Source organism: Heptranchias perlo, chromosome 1, assembly GCF_035084215.1.
Source record: "Heptranchias perlo isolate sHepPer1 chromosome 1, sHepPer1.hap1, whole genome shotgun sequence".
NCBI classification, from domain to species: Eukaryota; Metazoa; Chordata; class Chondrichthyes; order Hexanchiformes; family Hexanchidae; genus Heptranchias; species Heptranchias perlo.
The window spans coordinates 149,650,651-149,668,966 of NC_090325.1; the positions used below are offsets into that span (position 1 = coordinate 149,650,651).

Sequence of the window (18,316 nt, forward strand, 5' to 3'; positions counted from 1 at the left end):
AAAATGAAGTGCATATATTAGTACAATTGTTATAATAATTTCCATGATGTGGAGATGCCGGTGATGGACTGGGGTGTACAAATGTAAGGAATCTTACAACATCAGGTTATAGTCCAACAGTTTTATTTGAAAATCACAAGCTTTCGGAGGCTTTCTCCTTCGTCACACTCACCTGACGAAGGAGAAAGCCTCCGAAAGCTTGTGATTTTCAAATAAAACTGTTGGACTATAACCTGGTGTTGTAAGATTCCTTACAATAATAATTTCCAGCAGTGGACAGTGAATTAACAAATGTGTTTTGAATAAAGCAGAGACAATTTAAGGGACTGATACAGAATCTCTGCTTAATTATAATCCTGATGTGAAATTAAGAAATTAAAGTCAGACAGTTATTGTCCACATTTATTCCATAGAGCCTACTTTAATTACATTGTTGCTGATGTTTTAGATAGATGGTAACTTCATATCTGATTTTTGTGATCAAACTGTTTGAACGAATTGAATGGCTCATATTGATTCCCTTTTCTCATGGCAGGCATAGACCAATGATGACACTAGAGTGGTGGTCAGCACTTTTGTTGCTTAGCATTGTCTTCCTGAACACAGAGGGGTGGCCGACCAAAGAAGGATATGGGCCAAAACACTATCCACCATTAGTGCGATTGCGACATAAGGTATTGGCTGCATTCTGTTTATAGTAATCCTTCAAATGTACATTTTCCAGGCCAAAGTAAGCATATTATTTTAATTCCAAAAGAATATAAATATATCCTGAACTGATGATATTATTTCCCATCTTGTAGTAAATTAAGCTTTAATATCATAAACTGCACAATGGAGTAAATTGCACCTTAGTACAATAAGATAATAGATTGACATCCTTCTCATGTTTGCAGTAGCCATGGAACTCTACAAATGGTATTGATTCATTAAAAGGAGCAATTTTTCCATTATATTTTTAATTTAAAAGAAGGAAAGTTTGAGCAGGGCCCCTTTGCCACACCATGTATCATTTATACATTTATTTTCAAAGTATAGTACAGGCATCTAGTGGTTGTTTAATATTCATCTGAAGGAAAGCTATGGAATACATTGGACCAGAAATGGTGGGAGATTTTTTTTACTAAGTGCAATCACTTTGTAGCTGGCATGCTTGGCTTTGGTTCTTAAAAACAAATTCAACATGTCTATAAGTACTAATGCCAGTCATGGCTGCATGGGGGTAAATCCCATATACAAAAGCACACATACAAACTACAAAAACACGGAGGCCAGAAATATATATCCAACACCACACATTTACAAACATATGCAAGAAACAAAAAGGCGAGAAAAGATCAACATTAATGCCCATCTGATGGTGCAACCTCGTGCACAATACTCCACAACTGCTGAAGGAGGCAAAATTTTAGCAAATTTCCAAAGGCAATTATACCTGACTGTCCCAGTTGTCGGATTAAAGGGATTCTGCACTTATGGTACAGACATGGCCCGAAAGACATCAGAATTGTGAAGCTTCATTTTTCAACTTGAATGCACGAAACGGCTGTAGTTGTTTCATAAACTCACTTAAAGAGCTATTGGTTCTGAGAGGGGAGTGGTTTTGGGTCAATGGTTCAATGGTTTGAGGGCCTTTTTCTGATTAATTATCTGAGTTCAGAGTGCAGACTGACTGCATAATAAAATTAAATACTGAAAGGAACCACAAAGTACCAACCTTGTGTAGTATTGAATCCACTATAAGAAAGTGATAGAAACTGTGAACAGAACCAGGAACAGGAAGTGTGACAGTGTCAACAAGTTTAGTAAGACTATAAACAAATGGAATTGGTGTTTGAATAGTTATCCACAGAACAGCAATCAGCAGCTATGTTTTAATCAAATGCCTCTAGTCTCTAGAATTCCCTTCATAACCTACAAACAAATGAAAATGATGGTCAGGAAAATACCTACTGTACCATCCAGCCTGTCCCATACGGTTGTGATGCATCACAATACATACACTCCCCACCCCTCCCGGAGCCATGTAATCTCCTGGGAGAGGCGAAAAGACAGATAAATCCTAGGCCAATTAGGGGGAAAATAACTGGAAAATTCCTCTACGACTCTCTTAGCAATTGAAACTAGTCCAGGAGATCATATTGGTCCTGATTTATGTAACAGGATATCTACCTCTTGTATGAGGTAATCTCCACCCCAGCCAGAAACAGGTCTAGCTCTCGCTTGATGGAATACAATGAATCAGCGTTCATCACACGAGCCGTCAACCTGTTCCACAGGTCCACTATTCTCTGGTAAAAGAAGAACCGCCAGCATCCAACCTAGTTCTACTCTTACATAACTTATAAGCGTGACCCCTAACCTATTCAGTTGAAATAATTGGTCTACATAAACACAATCTAGTCCCTTCATTATTTCATAAACATTGATTAAATCATCCCTGAGTCTACGCTTCTCTAAAGTCTAGAGACCCAGCTCATTGAGCTTATTGGGGTAACTAATGTGTTTTAGACTGGGAATTAATCTTGGGGCCCTCCTCAGCATCCTTCCCAAAGCCTCAATATCTCCTACCATGTGAGGAGACCAAAATTGAACACAGTATTCTAACTGAGGCCTATCCAAGGTCTTGTACAATCCTAGTCTCAATTTTGAAAAAATTGCTGCTTGACAGGCCTAACTATTATGCTAGGGCTGAAGGAATACGATTCATGGGGGGGGAGGGGGGATCTCTATAAAGCGTAGGAAGCAAGCAGGAAACAAAGTGAATTATGGAAAGAAATGAGGAGATGGAAAATTACAGCAGGCAAAAAGTAGTAGTTTTCCAATAACGGAAGAAGCTAATTGTCAGAAGAATGGCATCAGTAACAAGGTCTTACATTAGCATAAATGGATGGAAGTGCCAAGGCTGAGGAAAGAGCACCCAATTGTTGAGCAGTAGAAACGTTTTGCTGCTCTCTCCCACTTAGAAACCCTTTAAGTTACCCCTCCCGATGAACTCACGAGCAAGATTTCGGCTCCATCCATCCTGATCAAGGTCATGGACCCCCCCCCCAAACCCCGAGCAAGATTTTGGCCCCCTTCTCCCTGAAGAACAAGATTTCGACTTTTTCCTTCTCCCACTCACTTGTAGAGGATATATCGGGACCCCCCCACTCCACTCCACAAAATGTAGAAGAAACAGACACAGATTGAGTCCAAGTAGCCTGCGAATACTACGAATCCCTGAAGCTCCAGTGGTAGTCCCACCATCTGAACAAAATAATCAGCAAAGTAAGATAGAAAACAAAACCAAAAGCTTCCATCCCCCATGTGATAAGCAAGTACCCCCACCTCCCCTTTCAGACCTAGACAGACCCAGGCTGATGTCCTACCCCCTGATCTCTCTCCCCCACAGCCCCAAACCCCAAACTCCTTCCCCCCAGCCCCCGATCTCCCATGCTCCCGACCCTCGTCCCCCGTGACTATAGGCCCCCCGACCCGATCCCACCTTGCCAGGGCCCCCATATCACAATTACCTGAGGGCCGCTGTGATAAACATAAGAGCATAAGAAATAGGAGCAGGAGTAGGCCAATCGGCCCTTCGAGCCTGCTCCGCCATTCAATAAGATCATGGCTGATCTGATCCTAACCTCAAATCTAAATTCATGTCCAATTTCCTGCCCGCTCCCCGTAAGCCCTAATTCCCTTTACTTGTAGGAAACTGTCTATTTCTGCTTTGAATTTATTCAATGATGTAGCTTCCACAGCTTCCTGGGGCAGCAAATTCCACAGACCTACTACCCTCTGAGTGAAGAAGTTTCCCCTCATCTCAGTTTTGAAAGAGCAGCCCCTTATTCTGAGACTATGCCCCCTAGTTCTAATTTCACCCATCCTTGGGAACATCCTCACCGCATCCACCCGATCAAGCCCCTTCACAATCTTATATGTTTCAATAAGATCGCCTCTCATTCTTCTGAACTCCAATGAGGAGAGTCCCAATCTACTCAACCTCTCCTCATATGTCCGCCCCCTCATCCCCGGAATTAACCGAGTGAACCTTCTTTGTACTGCCTCGAGAGCAAGTATGTCTTTTCTTAAGTATGGACACCAAAACTGTATGCAGTATTCCAGGTGCGGTCTCACCAATACCCTATATAACTGCAGCAATACCTCCCTGTTTTTATATTCTATCCCCCTAGCAATAAACGCCAACATTCCGTTGGCCTTCTTGATCACCTGCTGCACCTGCATACTAACTTTTTGATTTTCTTGCACTAGGACCCCCAGATCCCTTTGTACTGCAGTACTTTCCAGTCTCTTGCCATCAAGATAATAACTTGCTCTCTGGTTTTTCCTGCCAAAGTGCATAACCTCACATTTTCCAATATTTTATTGCATCTACCAAATCTCCGCCCACTCACCCAGCCTGTCTATATCCCCCTGCAGGTTTTTTATGTCCTCCTCACTCTCTACTTTCCCTCCCATCTTTGTGATAGTAGCAGCGGCCTGATTTTTCACCACTCCTCTCTAGTCTTTGCTGGCGGGCTGTTGTGCCATGCTGACTCTATTACAATGAGGTTCAAGGCCCAATTTCAGGAGCGCCTCAGACCTCACCATTCTGGCATATGGTATTCACCCTGCATATTTGAATTTCTTAGCAACTGAGTAGAAATAGAAAATTAGAGTAAATCAAAATTATTTAGTAAACAGTAACTAAAAAAGAATATCTACTGGGTTAACTATATATATAGATATGGCAAGATCAGAATCTGAAGTGATGTGTACGGCATGCATGATGTGGACCTGCCTGGACTTATATACCATGCAGGATGAATATATATGTATGAAATATATGAAGGTTGCACTTGAGCAGATAGATGTATAGCTTGAGAGTTAACGACACACACTCAGCAATATTCGGGAGGGAGCAAGTTTTCTGGAATTGAGGTCTTTAAAATGATAAAGGAATTCAATAAGGTAGATACAGAGAAACTATTTACCTGGTGGGGGAATCCAGGTGGTCTCTGCCTCCCTGTGGCAATGCATTGCATGCTACAACAACCATCTAAGTAAAGAAATTTCTCTTAACCTCTCTTAGTCTCATATTCATAACTTTGAATTTATAGGTCCTCATCACTGACTCCCCAATAGTCTTTCCCTAGTCACTCTTCATAATTTTAAAAACTTTTATTAATTCTCCTCATAGTCATCTCTGTCCTCGTAACTATAGTTTCCTATTCCTGGCCTCATCTTGGTGAATTTATGCCGTAAACTCTATGTTTTTCTATAATTAGACACCCAAAGTGGCACACAGTACTCTAACTGTGACTTAACCAATGTTTTGTATAAATTCATCATCACGAGTGCTAAATTGGGCCGTGTAGCGCCCGTTGTTTCGGCGTAACATTGCCCAATTTAGCGCCCGTGATGATGAACTTATACAAAACATCCGACATCCAAGATGGCGTCTTGGATACGCATGCACGTTTCCAGCGTGATGTGCGCCGGACGCCGTTTTGGTATAGGAATTAGTGCAGGTGCAGATAACGAACGCTGGAATCATGAAAAGTAGGGAGAAAATGGCTTCAATCAGTGTGCAACGCTGATTGATAACATTTTGGAACTTAATGCTCAACTCAACGCACAGTCTTAACTCTGACCATCTGAACGTGTCTTAGAGTGCCTGGAGGACCCCCCCACCAGCACTATTTAAAGGGATCATGCAGGATTTACAGGTTAGTGGCTGGATTATTGCTTCTGGCTGCTGCGACATTTATAACTGTTTCTGGAGGTCTCCTAGACTTGAATACTAGGACATGGGGACACAGCCTAACATTTAGAGCCCGGGCGTGCAGGAGTGAAGTTAGGAAATGCTTCTTCATGTAAAGGGTGGGAGACGTTTGGAACGCTCTTCTGCAGACAGCAGTTGATGTTAGCTCACTTGTGAATGTTAAATCTGAGATTGATAGATTTCTGTGAACCAAGGGATATATGGCTAAGGCGGGTATATGGAGGTCCACCATGATCTCACTGAATGGTGGAACAGGCTCGAGGGGCTAAATGCCACTGCCAGTTGCTGCCTCCTGATATGCGCCACCTTCTCCTACAAGAAAGCGGGACATGTGTCTGGGTGATGTGCCTGTCATGGTTGAATAGCTGTGTGTTGTGGGTGGGCGACTTGAAACAGTGGTAATGTGTAAGGGTGAGAGGAAGCATCTGATTGGAAGAGTTGTGTACTGATGGAAAGAGTTTGTTGGTATGTGGGGGATGGGGGTGTAGTGCGTGGTGCAGTTGGTAGGAGACACCACTTGGCAGTTGAGCTCACTCACCTTGACCACTCATGTCAAAGCATTGAACTTCTTCCTGCACTGCATTCATGTTCATGATGCTGTGCGCCTGGCATTGACTTCGTCCCCCGCTGCCTCCTACTGCCTTTTGGATGTATGTCTGGAGGGCCTTTTGCGCCCCCCCGCCCCCCCCGGGGGGGCGTGGATATAGGAGGTCCCTCCTTCTGTCCACCTCTTGTACCAAGGTCTCTAGTGCATCAGCAGAGAACCTTGGTGCATGCGCTTCTGCAGGCCTGGTACCAACTTAGATCGGCAGATTGGTGAGGTCTGGCGTGCAGATTGGAGGATGTGGGATTTAGTAGTGCGCAACCTTTATTCAATGTTTTAACATAACTCATCAGTGTGTAAACATAGGGAATGGGACCTGCATCTGTGTTTTACGTGTGCGATGCCTGATCTCCATTCAGACTCCGTGCAGACAGTAGACTGTTATTTTCAGCAAATAACAGGAACCAGCTACCTTTAAGAGAGTTCTAAGAAACATCCTCCCTTTAAGGATTGAGCCCCCCTCGGTGGTGGAAAGTGCGAGTTGCATTGATTCCACGTGCAAGGCCTGGAAAGGAAGGCTGATTGCAGGTGAGTCCACGGGCCGGCTGAAATTTGCATCCTGCCTGCACAAGGGTCATTGGGCGTGGGGTAATACCACATCACGCTACCTACGCCCAAAAACGGCCACTATCCAATTTTTTCCCCCCTTTTTGGACACTATATCCCGATCAATAAAACCCAAAATTCTATTCTGCTAACCTGTTTATGTTTTGAAGTTTTTTTACAGTCCTCCTCGCTGATTGCCACTCATAACTGTAACCTCTTCATATCTAATATGTTTTACAGTACTACAGGAAAGTTTTAAACATTGGAAAAGATTTGCCGACACGTTATTATTGGACAGATTCCTCCACACTTAAAATTGCACAAGTTGGTAAAAGTAAACAGAACAAATATTTCAATAATCCTGAAATAGCTTACTTTTAAGTACATTGGTCTTTACATTAACATATGGCCATGTCCCCCAGTGCCTTGGTAGATAAATGATGTGCTGAACCATACAGACCAGGAAGTCCCAGTTTTAATCCCCAGTCTGTAAGGAGTTGGTGGCAGTTGGGGCATTACTGTTGGCCCCAAGGTGAAGGAGGGTAAAATCAGCCTGGATTCCTGCTCTTGACTGCTAGCCCACAACCACATGTGTGTAGGCACCAGGTGAGGACACGATTGGACTTGGCTATAGTTGAATGGACCACTGACACTCACTGTCCAGGCCTACACATGGAGGATGGCCACTAGTGAGAGGTACTGCAGGGCTGTCAGCACCAGTGGAACCATACCCCAGCAAGAGTCAGAATCCTCAGGAGGGGACAAAAATGGGGGGGGAAAATGAGCAACGTCAGGTAAATAGCACGCATACGTATTGAAAGATAAGAACTGTGCCATTTAATGATCTTTTCTGTCGAGCAGGTGTTCCACTGAAACATCCCAGTAGATCTTAGTCTGGATTGTGGCCAGTAAATGGAAAAGAATCTGTAAGGTTTATTGGGACAATCGTCATCTCCTGAGGTATAACTAGATTATAAAGAAATAACCACGGAGAGTGCTTAGCAATCATAGTTGAAAGTAAATGATTTAGTGAAATGAGGTCCCAGGGATTTAGAGATAAGATTAAGACAGAAGCTGCTTGTCAGCTTCTTTCATCTGCTGCACTGATCAGCTCAGATGGGCCTCACTGCTGCAGTGTTTATCTCCCAGAGGAGCTATGAGCAACTGCCACACATAGTGCAGGTCCCATCATATCACTCTGTACTATTGCAGAATCTGTCTTTGTCTTCTGCTTCATAAGCATTCTGACAAGAAACTCTCTTGATCTAGGTCACGGGAAGATTTCTATCTCACATTTATATTTTGAGCTTGGTGTTCACAGCACACAGAGAGAGGGACACAATTATTCTGATAACATTGAAAAATAAAGTCATAACAGTGTAGTTGTATATTGTCTGTTTTCCTGTTATATAAATTAAATTACACACTATAATTTGTACAGTAACCTTTTCTTTGTTTCATTGATATTGTGATTTGACTTTGACCATTGAGTGCCATGCATAATTGCTTCTTATTGTTCTGGGGGGAACCATGGAATACATTTTTACTTGCCTCAGGAATCTTTAGCCTGCCCCTGGGATCTTCGCAGAGAATCTGATCTGTGGTAGTCTGGAGCAAGGTCTTTGCGCCAATCATCCACATGCGCCCCTCTTCTGGGGAGCTGAGCATGTGTTGGCAGTGGAAGAATGACGACAGAGGCCAGGAACACCATCTCCTACCTCATTATCATAGCTACACAGCCCTGAATGCTCTGCATTCTGTGGTTTGGCGCCTCAGTTATTCTGCTGTACATCGTACTCCTGAAATAAATTCCACTGGCTCCTCTCCATGTAGATAGAAAGAGGGAACAAATTAAGGAAATCAAAAGCAGCAACCAAAAAGAAACAAGACCTGGAGAAGATGCGGAAAATGAAAAACAGGGAAATACAAATATAAAATGGCAAAAAAGAAACAGGGAAACAGCAGAATATCATAAGGAAAAGGACTGTATAAAGAAAGAAGAAAACAAAAGTGCATAAAGAAATATAAAACATTCAATTTAATTGTGATGATACTTTTGGAGGTAGCTTTTGAAAATTTGAGCCAAAAGTTTTTACTTCACAGGTTTTTTATTTTTAGGAAAGCGGATGGGGATTTTGTTTTGCTACGTATAATTAACTGACCTAAGGCTCACACGTATGCTATATCTGCAATTACTTTTTGAGGTTTGAATTTCTGATGGCTTTTGTTATTTCCATTTACGTGTGCGATGCAGTTTTTAGCATCCAGTGGAGTTTAGGTGCTTTCGAAAAATTAGATCAGAGTACAGACCTGTCATGGTTCATTTTAAAATGAGATTCAGGAACATCTGCCAGGAGTGAGTGTTTCATCATCATCTTGTTCACTATCGAAGGGCTTTGGCAAATTGCACCTCTGTATGGCCTGTATAATCTCTTCTTATTCTTTGTATTAATACAGCAACCAAACGACTGTATTAAAACAGAAAACAGCTTTTGAGTGAACACTTCAAATTTTTACATAAGGGAAGGAACAGAATAAAGGTGTAAGATGAGTTTGGTATCATAGGAGAAAAAGATATTAGCACATTAGTTTCACTCAGAGATAAAATAGGCCCTGAAATTCCACATGGCTATTTGCCTCAATGTTGCTGTGCTGAGCCAGGACTTCTGCCCTACGATCCACTCCAGCATTGACCTTGCCATAAATCGCGGGTTCAGCTCATTTGCATACCACTGAATTTAGCTGAACGCAACTCTGTGTAACACGGGAATATTTTATTGGAGTGTTTGAAAATTTAAAGTGCAGCCTTTAAAAAGCCCAGGATGGCTTAAAATTTCAGCAGCAGGCTGGGGCAGGAGCAGTAAGAATTCAACTGTTTGCAAGACTGAGTGACTGTCAGGTAGCTCTAATAGATGACTAATAAGAACTTAGGAACAGGAATAGGCCATTCAGCCCCTCAAGCCTGTTCCACCACGTGAGATTTTGTAGCACTTTTAAAAAAAGACATCTTCTGCTGAAGAAACCGTCAGAGGCATCGAAAAAAGGGCCCAATGCATTGGATGGAGGCAGAAAAGGCCCTTGGCTCCCCTGGGAGGAAACCCCAGAGAAGTGTTGCACGAGCCATGTGGAGGGAGGTTCTCCGAACCTGGATGCCAACCGCGAGCAGGATGAGGCGAAACCGAGGGCCAGAAAGAGGGAAAACTGTGGGGAAGTGATTCGCAGCAGAAAACCAGAGTTGGGAGGAACTCTGATTCTACCAGTAACTCACCGAAATTGCCGAAAACCATTAGTAATACCGGTAACACAACCAACAGTAATACAATATCTCACTGATAGTCTATATGTAACTGGTAGTAATTGATATAACGCCCGATATTTAGTAGTAATCATATAACCCGCTGATATTCATCCTATAAGTACAGTCGGAATTCCCCCTGTTCTGCACAAGGTGTGGTCAGGTTCCCCAGTCAATCCAATTTTAACAGACCCCATTTCTCTCCCTATCTTCTTGGGCTCTAGTTTGGAGTTAGGTTCTGTGTGAAGATGACAACTTTGAACTGGGAACCTCAGTCAGAGCTGATCTGTACTTGGACTTCACACATCAAAACCGGCCATCACAAACCAACCTGAACCAAAGAGCAGTGTTTGGGGCACTTCTCACAGGGCACATCGTCCTAAACTCAGCTCAGCACTAACATTTCTAAATCAATTCCTGGGCTTGGACTCAATAAAGGATAGTTTTCATAGAATGATAGAAATTACAGCACAGGAGGAGGCTAATTTGTCCCTGGTGCCTGTGCCAGTACTGGCACTCTCACCTGTAACCTCATTCCCCCCAGATCTTTTATATTCCTCCTTTTCAAATACTTATCCCTTTTAATGAAGTTCTAGTCTCTGTCACCATAGCTACTTGTGATGAAGCATCCCATGGTTTCACAGCCCTCAGTTCACAACTTTCCTTCTCCTTTCCCCGTAGGTTCTTCCAGTGAGAATCCTCATTCTCCCTCATCTAGTTTCTCATTCGTCCACCAGTGAAACTACCTTTCACTGTTTACCGAGAGTAAAGTCCCCAAGTTTCATTCACCTCTTTACTGGGCTCTCTGCTCTCAACACCAAGCCTCCCTTTCCCCTGTCCGAGCCCCAATTCCCTGACCAGGAAGGTAGGGCCAGGAGGGTAGGGTTGCCAACCCTCCCAGATTGCTCAGGGGTCTCCCAGAATGGGGCATGAATCTCCCAAACTCCAATCTATGAGAGATCTGTGCCCCATTCTGGGAGACTCCTGAGCAATCTGGGTGGGATAGCATCCCTATCCGTCTATCCCATAAGGAAACAATTAAAATTTTAAAAACCTGCCTTGCTGGGCCTCTTCTGGCCTGATGATGTCATCGGTGCCTGATTTGCATATTTAAAGAGGACCTCGCCAACTTAGGGTGGGTGTCTTTGCCGACTGCAATTTAAAATTTTCGTCTCTTTCTTGTCTGGACTATGTTTCACTTTTTTGACCTTCCTCAGCTAAATTAGGTTATTTACCCTGGACAGACAGCTCCTACTCCTTTAGGATCACAGGGGTAGTAATTAGTCTCAGCTTGTTTTTGGGCCCAAACTCGGCCCTCCTTGAGCATCATGCGCCTAAACAGAGAGGCCCAAGGCCGGCCCGAAATTGGGCCTCAGGCCTCATCTAAATATTCCAGGCGAGCTACCGGTGCCTATCACACCTCCACAGACAACTTGCACTTCTCCAGGATTGAATTATATTTTTAAAAAAAGGATTTTCATACATGTTATTATCACGTATATTATGCTTACTGCTAGCAGCTGAGATTGTATTATTGGAATAGCTCATGGAGCTCTTGAGTGGGTATTTTGATTTTTGTGTTGAGAAATATACTTTTCTGAATTGTTCTACATGCACTTGCAAAGCCAACGTCCAGATTTAGGTTTCCACTGTATCTGCAGTATTGGGCTCGATATTACCAGGGCGGCGGGTTCGCGGCGAGGGGTGTATTGGGCGCGTGGGTAACGCACCCGGTGAAATCAGTCTGCCCCGCGCGCAATCGCAGGCTGATTGGATCCACTTACCTGGTCCTCCGGGTTCCCCGCTGCTGATCTGCGCGTCGGGCGGACTGCGCATGCGCAGTAAGCTCTGTCAGCTGGAGGTGCCCTATTTAAAGGGGCAGTCCTCCACTGACTGATGCTGCAAGAAATAGGAAAAATTACAGCATGGAGCAGCCCAGGGGGAAGGCTGCTCCCAGGTTTAATGATGCCTCACTCCAGGTCCTACTGGATGGGGTGAGGAGGAGGGGGAGGACAAAGATCTTCCCCCCGGCGGGCGGGAGGAAGCGGCCTGCCTCTGCCACCAAGAAGGCCTGGCTCAAGGTGACAGAGGAGGTCACCTGCACCACCAACATATCGCCCACCTGCATACAGTGCAGGAGGCGCTCCAATGACCTCAGTAGGTCAGCCAAAGTGAGTACACGTAGTCCTTCCCCTACACTCCGTCTGCCGCATCACTGCCTCCACCACACATCTCCTTCAGCACTGCCAACACTACTCTGTCACATCACCCCTCACACCCACTCAAACCTCATCCTCATCTTACCTGCACCTACTCACCTCGCCAGTACTCATCCCGCCACTACCACTCAACCCAATCCTCATACAATCTCATGGCTCTATCCCATACTCACCCTCTCGTGCATCTCTCTCATGGCCAGCCTCACTCAACCTGCCACCACCTGTGCTGCAGCCACAGGGCATGCATCACATATGTGCAGTAGGCAGCGTAAGGCAAATGTGTCGTGAGCATGAAGGGGATGCACAAGGGTGTTTCAGGGTTTGCCATGGGTGTTACCTATATTGAATTTCTGAACAACCCACATTACATAATATATTGGCAACACTACTGCCATGTCTTCGCGAATCCTCTCTGGTTTGTGCAATAATGCCCGCTCCTGAGGATCACTGTGAGGACCCACAACTGATGCCACCCATTGTGTCACTGCAGAGTGGGTGTAGGTGTATTTGCAGGGCTCTTCTGCGCAGACGACTGAGAGACATCGGCGATGTCCCCGGTTGCACCCTGGAAGGATGCGGAGGAGAGGTTGTTGAGGGCAGCGGTGACTTTGACAGCGACAGGTAAGAAGATGGTGCTCGGGCCAGCCAGGAGCAGCTCGGCATGAAAGAGGCTGCAGATGTCCACGACTACATGTCGAGTGAATCTAAGCCTCCGTGTGCACTGCTGCTCAGAGAGGTCCAGGAGGCTGAGCCTCGGTCTGTGGAACCTGTGGCGAGGGTAGTGCCCTCTGCGACGCATCTCTCTGTGGTAGCCCTCCCTCCTGCTGTACAGGTGGATGTGTCACAGTACTCTGTGGTCGAGCTCCACCTGTCAGAGGTGGACGGCGTGGATGGCGAGGCTGGTGATGCTGTTCGCCCTCCGAGGGGGTCATGACTGCAGCTACGGCAGCCCCCATTCGCAAGATGTACATCTGAGGGGGTCCGCAAGGTAGGTACATGTCTCCGGACCCCGGGGTAAGTGTGCAGGTTGGTGACTTTGACTGTCAGGAGGAGGGTGGTGGAGGCCAAACTTTGTCGCAAGTGACAGAGTGGCCTCCTGCAATGGGTGAGGGTCTCCCCCTCCCACCTGTCAAATGGACCTTTGCAGCTGCCACAGGCTGACAGCTGCAACATGTCCATTTGACGTGGGAGTGTTTCCCCCAGTGTGGGAAACAGTCCCAGTTTGTTCTAAAATCCCACATAATCCCTTAATCAGGTCAGTTAATGACCTGAAATACCTAAATAAATATTGTCAAGTGGCATCCCGCTGGCTTTAATTGCCTGCGGGATTCCCACCAACGGGGGCTGCGCGCGCACGCCGGCGCGTCAGCGGGGAACCCGGAAGTTGCCGTGTTTGGGGCGGGCTCCGGTCCAGCTCCGGGATTCTCCGATTTTGGAGCCTCCCCGCCAGGAACGCACCCGATAGCGGGTGCTAAAATAGAGCCCAATATCTCTCTCACACACACTGTACTTTATCTAAGGAAGGATATACTTGCCTTCGAGGCGGTGAGAGGGTTGTCCTATGAGGCAAGGTTGAGTCGAATGGGCCTATACTCTCTGGAGTTTAGAAGAATGATAGGTGATCTCATTGAAACATATAAGATTATGAGGGGGCTTGACAGGATAGATGTGGACAGGTTGTTTCTCATGGCTGGAGAGTCTAGAACAAGGGGAATAGTCACAGGATAAGGGGTCGGCCATTTAAGACTGAGATGAGGAGGAATTTTTTCACTCAGAGGGTTGTGAATGTTTGGAATTCTCTACCCCAGAGGGCTGTGGATGTTGAGTTGTTGAATATATTCAAGGCTGAGATAGACAGATTTGTGGACTCTAGTGGAAGCAAGGGAAATGGGGATCAGGCAGGAAAGTGGAGTTGAGGTCGAAGATCAGCCGTGATCTGATTGAATGGCAGAGCAGGCTCGAGGTGCCAGGTGGCCTACTCCTGCTCCTATTTCTTATGTTCTTATGGTCTTAGTAGAAAATCAAATTTTCAGAGACTCTGCTCCTGGTCTACAGTCCAGCTCTTTAGGAGAGAATTGGGTATGGAGGCCATGGTGCTTGATTCATGGCAGTTCCGATTTTGACCTGCATACCCAATCTTCACTCTCATTGAGTGAGATTCTGCACTGCCTGCTCATCTGTAAGGATGCTAGTCGTGTGGCAAGTTACTCAGCTGAGCATTAAAGGGATTTAGTTCTCACAGAAATCAGGAAGGGATTCCTCATCAAGGGAATGAGTGGGAGGAGGAATTCATTATTCAGTGAAGGGGTGGAAAGGAAATTGGAGTTGCAGTGGAACATCGGAACAGGAGTAGGCCATTCAGCCCCTTGAGTCTGTTCCACCATTCAATAAGATCATGGCTGATCCGTATCCTAACTTCATTTACCTGCACTGCCCCATATTCCTGAACAGCCTTGACGAGCAAAAATCTATCAATCTCCGATTTAAAATGATTAATTGAGCTAGCATCTACTGCTTCTTGTGGGAGAGAGTTCCACACTTCTACCACTCTTTGCGTGAAGACGCATTTCCTAACTTCCCTCCTGAATGGCCTTGTTCTGATTTTAAGGTTATGTTCCCCTTGTCCTAGACTCCCCCACCAGCGGAAAAAGTTTCTGTCTATCTACCCTATCAATTCCTTTCAAAATCCTAAAAACCTCAATCAAATGACCCCCAAACCTTGTAAACAGGGAATACAAGCCTAGTTTATGCAATCTCTGCCCATATTTAACCCTTGGAGCCCTGGCAACATTCTGGTGAATCTACACTGCACTCCTTCCAAGGCCAATACATCCTTTCTAAGGTGCGGGGCCCAGAACCGTACACAGTACTCCAGGTGTGGTCTAACCAGGGCTTTGTATAGCTGTAGCAAAACTTCCTGCCCTTTATATCCTAACCCTTATGATATAAAGGCTAACATTCCATTAGCCTTTTTGATTGTTTTTTTGTACCCGAACAGTACATTTCAGTGATCTGTGTACATGGGTCCCTAAATCTCTTTGGACCTCCACAGTTCCTAGCTTTTCACCATTTAAAAAATACTTGAATCGATCCCTTTTTGGTCCAAAATGGATGACCTCACACTTAACATCCGTTGAAATCCATCTGCCACAGTTTTGCCCACTCACTTAATCTATCAATGTCTCTTTGTAATTTTATGCTCTTGTCTACACTCCTCACTATGCCACCAATCTGTGTCATCGACACATTTGCTTATATTGCTCTCTATTGTTTTATCTAAGTCATTAATAAATATAGTGAATAGTTGAGGCCCCAGCACAGATCCTTGTGGGACATCACTAGTCACTTCCTTCCAATTCGAGTACAAACCCATTGGGCATGATTTAAACAGGGTGGCGGGAAGTCAGCGGTGGGGTGAATAGATGCATGAGAAACCCAGAAAAATTTTCTGCGCGTCAGTTCGAGTGATCGTGACTAAATTGAAGGTTCTTAATGTTACTTCCGGGTTTCACGTCTCCAAGCTGCGTAGCAGCGTACTGCACACCCGAATGACGTGCTGTGAACTAGAGTATTTAAAGGGCCATTGCAACCATGGATTTTGAAGGAAAAAGGAGGAAACTTCAGATATGCAACATCACAGGTCTAAGGCTGTACCCCGTTTTAGTGACTCCTCTCTTGAGTTGCTACTGGTCGGTGTGAGGAGCAGGAGGGAGATACTATACCTGGCTGACTGGAGGAAGCGCCCTGCTTCTGCCACCAAGAAGTCATGGCTGGAGGTGGCGGAGGAGTTTAGCACCAGGAGCATGGTGACAAGGTCATGGGTCAAGGTAATGCGGGAAGCGCTTTAATGACCTAACCAGGTCAGGAAAAGTAAGTACAGTTACTAATTCACCTACATCCTGTGGTGTACATTACCCCACTCTCACTCTATTTTGCCAAGTGTGCTCCATCACATCACTCCTCACACCACAGTGGTCTCATTATCAACTTACCTTCACTTTCTGTGCACTTCCTCACCTCCCCATTTATGAACCCACCACTCCCACTCAGCCCAATCCTGATGCAATGTGATGAATCTGTCTGATACTCACCCTCTAATGCATCTGTTTTATTGTCAGCCTCACCCAAAGCAATACATCCATCGGGTGAACACGTCACCTTCAGTCGTTCACATGTCTGTTCTTTCTTTCCTTGTAGGAGAAGAGAGCGCAAAATATACGGGAGAGTAGGACTGGAGGTGGGGCCACCACCAATAGTGGCCCTGACAGAGGCAGAGGAGGAGGCGTGGAGCTCAGCCGCATGATTGAATGCCGGGCTTTCAGCTGTGTGGAGACTGGCACCCCATAAACGTCTGGTGACAGAATTTTAACATCCTTCACACACGTCATCAGTTGATGTTATCAATGACTGACCTGTTGCACACCTCAGTATGCTCATTGCAAACTAACTTCTGTGAGGACTTTTTAATATTGCTTTATGTCCTCTTCCGGGACCTTCACGGGTGGATGACGAGGCATGTGCCATGGAAGAAGGTGGCTCCTCAGAGGAGCTCAATTCCTTTGAGGGTGCACCATCACATCACATGCAGCCATGCACCAGTGGTGGGTCCTGTTAGGCAGCGAGTTGGTTTGTCACCTGGTGATTCACCACTCACAAGTGAGCACAAGCAGACACTGGTGGCAGGGGCAGCTGTGGAGAGTCCGTGTCGGGGGGTCGTACTCGCCTTCAAGCTCTGCTCTGCTGGACCCAGACGATGAGCCCTGGGGGACATCATTGAGCGTGAGAATGATCGAGGTACAGCTCCACCTTTGCGAGGTAATGGAAAAGGTGTCACGCACACTCTCCACAATAGCGGAGAGGATAGAGGAGTCCAACTCCATCGCAAGTGGAATGGTGGCGCAGGTAAGTGTGGGAATGTCTTTGATGGAGAAAATGGCAACCTCCACTGAGCTTCAAGCATGGCTTTCAAATGAGTCCATGCAGGCCCTGAAAACGGCCGTGTGGCTTTGGATTCCAACATGTCTGCCGCCTTAAACAGGCAGACAGAAACTTTACATCTCCTCACCAGCCTGCTGGCCAGCAGAGTGGTAGGAGTGATGTTGCACCGGCCTGGGAGAGGGATGATGGCGAAAGGTGACATGGAAGTGGGCACTTCACTCAAAGCGCTTCCACGTCTCACCCATCGCCACTTCCTCAACCAGTACCCGCATTGCTGCCTCCTCTCCCAATGGCCAAGCCTGCCCTTGCACAGGTGCAAGTGGAGCAGTCTTTGGTGGCGCCCTTACGGGCTCCAAAACCCAGAGGTTGTAGGTCAAAAGGGCAGGGACCTGAGCAACCTGCCACTACCTCTGCTGAGGCCACAGGGGAAGCACCACGTAGAAGCACATTTGACTGAGTGTAGCACCAAGGAACCCTAGTAAAATTGAGGTCAGTGGGAATCGGGGAAAACTCTCGTGTGGCTGGAGTCATACTTAGCACAAAGGAAGATGGTAGTGGTTGTTGGAGGCCAATCATCTCAGCCCCAGGACATTGCTGCAGGGGTTCCTCAGGGCAGTGTCCTAGGCCCAACCATCTTTAACTGCTTCATCAATGACCTTCCTTCCATCATAAGTCAGAAATGGGGATGTTCGCTGATGATTGCACAGCGTTCAGTTCCATTCGCAACTCCTCAGATAATGATGCAGTCAGTGCCCGCATGCAGCAAGACCCGGACAACATCCAGGCTTGGGCTGATAAGTGGCAAGTAACATTCGCACCAGACAAGTGCCAGACAATGACCATCTCCAACAAGAGAGAGTCTAACCACCTCCCCTTGACATTCAACGGCATTACCATCGCCGAATCCCCCACCATCAACATCCTGGGGGTCACCACTGACCAGA

General features: G+C 45.9%; 1 protein-coding gene across 1 annotated transcript in view; it reads left to right on the plus strand.

The window, feature by feature from the left end:
* fstl5 (follistatin-like 5) overlaps window positions 1-18,316 on the plus strand; it is a 724,566-nt gene that overhangs the window by 26,839 nt on the left and 679,411 nt on the right. The window contains exon 2 of the mRNA XM_067992568.1: window positions 536-674. Within this exon, the coding sequence (XP_067848669.1) occupies window positions 546-674 (129 nt within the window). The 5' untranslated portion in view covers window positions 536-545. The remainder of the gene's footprint in view (window positions 1-535; window positions 675-18,316) is intronic.